This window comes from Chironomus tepperi, unplaced genomic scaffold, assembly GCF_022539635.2.
Source record: "Chironomus tepperi strain 1889 unplaced genomic scaffold, CSIRO-AGI_Ctep_v1 contig_196, whole genome shotgun sequence".
NCBI classification, from domain to species: Eukaryota; Metazoa; Arthropoda; class Insecta; order Diptera; family Chironomidae; genus Chironomus; species Chironomus tepperi.
This window is the reverse complement of record NW_027226318.1, coordinates 1,009,182-1,016,571: the sequence shown is the minus strand read 5'-3', so window position 1 is coordinate 1,016,571 and position 7,390 is coordinate 1,009,182. Positions and strand designations below refer to the sequence as shown.

Below are 7,390 nucleotides of genomic sequence, written 5' to 3'. Positions count from 1 at the left end.
GATTAGCAAATTTATGAAATTACGTCCATATTAAAGCTACAATCTTCATACCTAAATTCATTTCCTTGTAGTATTTATTTCATTATTAATTCATTGAAACAAAGCAGACAATAGTATAGCATTTCTGAGTAGGAAGAACAAAACACATTCACATAATATTTAATTACTTTATTTATAACATTATTCAAGGATAGAACCACTTATATAAATTGGGAATATTAATTATGCTTATGAATGAATTCCTTGAATATTCCTGCTCAAAGGTGTAGCTAGGGAGGGTCAAGAACCTTCAACGTTAATTTCCAATGAATGTCAAGCTTACGAGCCCGAACGAAACAGATCAAGGCTTTTAGATCCAGCAATATGGCCGCCAAATGAAGCCTAACTGGTGGAGTTTTCTTCATTCGTGTCGCTTGGGGAGCATATATGCTAGGATCACATGATGTTACCAATTCTCTTAATGTTCTGCGACTTCAGATGGTCACTCAATTTTCTCATTTTATTTTTCTTATGGACGAATATTTCACCAATCAGGACAGTAATTCCAGTAATATATCCGCAGAATAATAAGTAAAAGCATCCATTGAGATGCTGCAATTTTATTGCTTTTGGACCAATTCTTACTTTCTTCCATAATCTTGTATTGTCATACATCTTCACCCATTGCTCAATAAATCCTGTCGATATGAGCCGTCCAATCTTGTGATCCAAAGTTTCTCGAAGGTAGTAATTTTTGGGGAAGTAAAGGACAATGTTAATCGTAATCAGATTTTCTGGACATATTTTGTATGGAAAATCAAGGTGTGAACGACTGTACTCAAGTAGATTAAGTCTACCTCCAACAAATGCTGTTCTTTTGGATCTACTCATCAGATCATCCATGGTTTCACCTCCTTTTATATAATGCTTCATTTTTTGAATTTTTGGATTATACATTATGATGTCTACAAAGGATTCATGCAGACAAATTTCAAAATTATTTTCCAGCATCTCATCGATCGTTTGTACTTCCTTATGACGTCTATCTGACTGTAGGAACTGATATAAAGATCCTTGATAAATGGTCCGAAATACAAAGCACATGAAAATCAGCATGATGAGTAGGAATCTAGCAAAATTTCTCTTTGGAACTTTAGGTTGCTGTAGACCGACTAGGATAATCAGCATGTTTATTAGAGGATGATTAATTCCTCGTCCGAAAACAAAGTTCTTCAGGAATCTAAATTTCCATTTAATAGCGATAATGACAACAATTCCTATCGAAAAGATAAACAGCAATAGAAGCCACACTACAGGCTCAAAAGGTCGAAAAAACTTCTCAATTGCAGTAAGTCTACTTCCTGGTGGAACAATAAAGACAATTGGATAATTAAGGTACGCAACACTTGCATCAAAGTATTTCAATCTGTGTACTTTTAAGAAGTAGTCGCCCATTCCAATGTCAGTTCTTCCAGCTTTCAAGTCTTGGAATACACCTGTTATAGTTCCATTAATATGAACTGCACCCCATGGATCAGGTCCATCAAGAAACTGTATATCCAAAGTGAAATTCAATTTGTCTGCAATTACATTAATCATTTCCATTTCAAATCCATAAAGTTCGTAAGTTCCGTCTGATAAGTTCCGTTTCATAACTCCAACGTTTGATGGGAAGGTCGTCAATCGGATGGGACATTTGTTCAAATTATCAAATTTAGATTCCAGCACTAAGTCAGTCATAAACTTTTGATTCCGAAATTTATTGATGACCTGTGGCTGGGTATTATAGCAATTTGATGGATCATTAAATGGAAAGAATGTTGATAAAGCCATGCCATCTTCATCATCATAAAGAACATAGACATTGACGATATTTTTGGACATCATAGTCTTAAATATAGCCTGCAACTCTTTGATCCTTCCATCAATCAATATGATTAAATAGAAGCCATGATATCGAAATACTTCCGGATTAATAATCTTACTGACTTCCTCGAATGACTTAATGTTCTCAATGATAAACATGTTGCATCTCCATTTATGTAGACCTTTCAATGTCACATTCTTGTTAGCCAAACGGACTGCGTATGTTGAGAGGATATGATGATACAATTGATTCTTTAACTTTCGGTCATGGCTGTAAAATTTCCTCTGTATCATCTGCAGTACGTTGATATTCACGCAATGATGCTCACGATAAAATACATCAAGAGATTGAAAGATTGATTCCATGAAATCATGTTCTCTTGCTGTAAAATCAACTTGTTGAACAAGCAATTTATTGGATGTACATGATGAAAATAAAAATCCAAGTGTCATAAATACACTTAATATCATCTTGATTATAACGCTGTAATTATGCGATTAAATATCACACGAAGCTCCCATCAACTTATATTAAATCGCTTGATTTTTAATTAATTTAATGCTTTCAGGGATAGAGTTTAAGTTAATTATTATTAATGCTTAATACCTTTATTGATATGTTGCAAGGGATTGACTATTTGAGGGTGAAGTTCGTCAAGGTTTGAACGAGAAGCATGAACATGAACTGCTGGTTGTGCAGCGAAGTTTCAGTAATGTCATGTTCTTGGAATTGATGCATTTTTGCTTCCTGTAAGTGACTGTTTAAGAGCTAAACTGGAGAGAATCCAGAAATCGACAATTCCCCATATAATGAAGCCGAATGTCCGATTCCTAATAGTATCTAGACCCTCAATCATCCAGCACATCCAAAAAGCATGATATCCAAAACACTTGACTTCCCATCCCTTGCATATTCACCCTTAATTAATTTATTAATGAAATTATACCAAAAACAATATCATCACATCCAGTTTAATGTAATTGGATATATGACTTTGAATACAGTCAGACTAGGGATATGATTGAATGATTTAATAAAACTTTATTGAGTGCTATTAATCCCACAAATATTGAACATTGGACATGAAATTATTCAGGTATATCACCAAATTTGATAAAATACAACATCATTAGGGAAGGGATGTACACAAATGACGTAAAACTCGAAATGAATTATGGGGTTGAAAGGCAGTTAGGTATTCGAGCAACACAAATAAAGAAGGCACCGCTTTCATATGACATTCACATAGAAGCGAAATCCATTATTGAGCTTCACCGGAGTCTCCTTCATGTGTGTCGCTTAGGTTGTGACATTCAAGACAATCATAGACGTCATTTGTGAACGAATCCTTTAACAAAGTTACAACTTAAACAATCCAGGATAGCAAACGACTAAAAACAAACAGCAACAAACAAAACAGTAGCTACATCAGTTCAATGTTCTTCCAGTAATTGCTTATTATTTGATTTCAATTTTCAATCCGTACATACTCAAGAACAGCAAGTGCAGCTTTATTAATATTTCTTGTCACAATTGAACCTCACTTCAGTACTTTCATCTGACATTTTACCCAACATATAAATATAACGATACCAGCTAAAATAGCAGTCACTAGGAAACAATAAAGCACAATCATCGTCAGATTTTCCATGAATGGATCCGCCTTTGTTAAATTTGCACCAACAACTGGCATTCTAGAATGAATTTGTTAGGATTTAATGTTAAATGAAAAATGTCTGTGCTTACTTGGATGTAAATATTTGTCGATTTGCAGCAGTAAATGTTTTTTAGTCTACGAAAAATATTTGGTTCCGATTCTTACTTTCTATTGATTGAAAATGTAAGAATTGGAATTAAAATCAATAGATTTAATTAAGGAGTTCAACTTGTATCTGGAATGTCTTAGATTGGGGAAGTGATAATGAAGGTTTCCATAAATTCCCGAGCAACAGAAAGGATGAAGGCAGCCCAATGGAATCCAAACTGAGGCGGCTTTCATTTCGTGCCAATAAAAGAGATAGACTGTGCCTTAAAAGCTCCATGGCGGAGCCTTCATTTGTGTCACTCGGGATTGGAAGTGCCTGACACTTTTGTTGTGACAAAGTGTGATTTATACTGCATTATTTATAGTTTGGGTCATAAAAATGCTGAATTTTGGAAGCAGAGATATATATATATACTAAATTCTCTAAAAATCGCAAGTCTGATCTTGAGATTTGAACCCGAGAGATCAAATTCATAGCCAACTTTTGATGACTGAGCACCTTGTCAACTGAACACTTAAAGGAACTGAATTATTAAAGTGGATTAAAGCATATTCAAGTCTAATCCAACAAGATGACCAAATTCTCAATCATCATATAGAGTGTAGCTTGACATCATAAGAGTTTACACTCTGCTTACGACAGATGCATAAAAATTTGTAATTCCTTAAGAAGCATGTCCGAAAATTCCCTCATAAAAATGATCCATATAACATTCAATTAAGTCAAGAATTATAGCCATAAAAATCATATATATCACCAACCCCGAAATAAAAATCATAAAAATAATCCTCAAAAAATGTATATTTGAAATAATCAACAAACAAAAATCCATGCATGCAATCACGTCAGCTATGGAAATTTCATTGAAGAACGTAAACATTCCGGAAAAAAGCATTAATGCATGTCAAAATAAAAATCACGATTTGGTTAAGGCTTTATTATATAAGTAATTGCGTACAATTGTCATTTCACGCTCTTTTAGATGCTCATGACACTCGCATATGTGCGAAAATAAATTGATGCCTATATTTGCCTCATATCCTTGACCTCCTTTTTTGCTCCATTCAGAATAAATTTCCTTTCTATTCCATTTGAGTTGCTGAAGATTGACAATAAAATGAACAATAAGAAAATCAAGAACATTTCAATGGCAACAGTCCATTTGATACTATTAGTGACATTTTTTTGCAGCAGTCAATAGAATATTGAATGGATATCTCTCAAGACGAGAGGAACGTGAAAGTTTTTTGGGTATGGATTGAGACAAAATTCTATAAAAATTCAGCACGAAAAGGATAAATAAATTAATCTATAGACTGATTCTTTTTGCATTAAGCTTCACATGAGAATTTACTGAAGTGTGCCTTAAGAATTGAGGCTGATGATACGTTTAGGACGACACAAATATTTTTACGCATCATTTTTTGAGGTTAATGTCAATTTTTGTTAAGAAATCTTGACCTAAATGCATGAGCAACACAATGTAGGTACGGCAACCATAAGAAATCTATATGTGGAATCCTATTGAATTACTGCATAAAGGCTTGTGTCTAACAGTATTGTGTGAATCTGTGTCATATTGACGATGCTGTTGACATGTGTATCTATGGCAGACTCTGTACTTTTGGGATTCAAGGTCGATTTCTGATGAGAATCGAACCCACGTGGCTATAGAATAATTCTAAAAAACTTCCAGTCTGCTGCCTAACAACTCAGCTACTAAGTCCTTACTGAGCATATTGACAAGAATACCTACATATGAATCAGTACTTTAGATTCCACTGAGTACCCCAGATTTCACTATGAAACTCAGATTCCACTCAGTATCCCAGATTCCACTCAGTGCCCCGGATTCCACTCAGAACCTTAGATTCCACTCAGTAACCCACATTCTACTCATTACCAGAGATTCCACTCAGTACCTCAGATTCCTCTATGTACCCCAGATTCCACTGAGTACCTCAGATTCCACTCAGTCCTTACATTTGATGCCTTTAAAAACATTCCTTTACATCCAAAACCTTTTGACACAAAAAATACGAGCTATGCTCGATGCCACACTTAATTAAAAAAGTATTATGAAAATGATTCATGCACAAAGATATCTCGAACTGCTTTGGATTTATTCCAACAGCATTTATGCTGCATAATTGTGAAATGATTATGAGAAATTTATGGACTTAGTGTGATCTGCTTCCAGCTTCTTTCTCTGCTCCATATATCCAGTTATGATTGAGGTTTCTGTGTCACTTTTATGAAATATATAAAATATGATTTATCATCACTCATCAGATGGATATGCCTCAAACGCATAGTTGTTTAATGCATTATCATGATGACAGTAATTATGAAAAAGTAGGCGAGTGGAACTGCGTGATGAGGATTTCAGCACAATGTCAGAACTCTTCTTTTATAGCCGCGTTAAGTTACCTCGGTTGTACTTCCGACAACAAACAACAACCAATAAAGTCAAATAAAAAGCCATCAACAGGTTCCTTTTAAAGACATATTAAAAATCTAGGTCATGTAAAATTAATGTCGATATTTCTTACAGCATACGCAAAATATCCCCGATAAAATCGCAAGACATTAATTTCCTCCTTATCGCACCCGCAAAATTAATTTCCTGTTGAAATTTTTTTGCCATACTCGTAACTCCAAAGTAGGTCACACACGTGCGTTTAAGAAAAAGGACGAAATATTGTTTACATCAAATCCTATTGACTTTTTACGGCATTTCTATAGAAATTTTTTGTGTGCAAAATAACAAGGACATTTTGTGGTGGTGAGTGTTGGTGACAACAACAATAAAAAAAAGCAACATAATAAATAAGAAGTCGTCGGCGAGGATACGCATGAAAGAAATAATGCGGTTGGAGGGGAATGAAATGTTTTAAGAATGTATTTAAACAGTTTCAAACAACAGCTGAAGATAAATATAGAAAAAGTAAGGAATGTCATGGATTACTACGGTAGTGAAAGAAGCGCAGTTGTGTTGATTCTCTTGGATTTACTAGAAGAGACTAGAAACTTACTTAGCTTAGCTTAATCAATGCAGCAATCAATGTAAATGCTAAGGTGGGACAGCCCAATTCAATCGTTTGATCTTCAACTTCCGACGTTGCCACTTTTACGACTTATTTAAGACTATTAATCATTTGTAGCTCTCCTGCAGTCAAAGAACTCTGGGAAAGTGGCTGTTGGTAGAGATAGTGTAGCATCTGGTAATGATAATTGGCAATAAGCAGCCACTTAAGTGAGATCATGTATCACAGTTCATCTGTATGGCTACCGTAAGTAAGTAACTAAGTTCTCGATTGTAGGCAAAGATCCAAGTTGATCTGGACACTTACGGGGATTGAAGAATTCATAGATTGATTGGACACGGTACAGAGAACGTCTTAAACAGGGTTCCTCCAAAACTACCGGCCTGCCTTGTACAAACTATAAAGTACAGTCTAAAACTCCCTGCATATGAATGTTAAATGCATGAAATACAACCCTCTTGCTATTGACTGAACCCTACTTAAACATCATCTTTCTGGGTTTGCCTTTTGAGGAAACCTGCTGATCAGAAGCTATGAATGCAGCTAATGACTGCAAAAATCCATTTTGACAAATTGACAATAAGAACACTCCAAACTCCAACAAATACGCATAAACAGCAATTGAAATCTGTTTAGTAGGACAATAGAACATCTGACGTCATGTTCTGCATACAAAAGAAGTTTTCATTTGTATTTCTTGAAAGCCAAATAAATAAATAAACCAGAGCATT

General features: G+C 34.8%; 1 protein-coding gene across 1 annotated transcript; it reads right to left on the bottom strand.

The window, feature by feature from the left end:
* Window positions 1-435: 435 nt before the first annotated feature.
* Window positions 436-2,316, bottom strand: LOC139089976 (ionotropic receptor 21a-like). The gene has a single exon (XM_070639641.1). It carries the CDS (start codon window positions 2,314-2,316, stop codon window positions 436-438), a length of 1,881 nt encoding a protein of 626 aa, XP_070495742.1.
* Window positions 2,317-7,390: the final 5,074 nt, after the last annotated feature.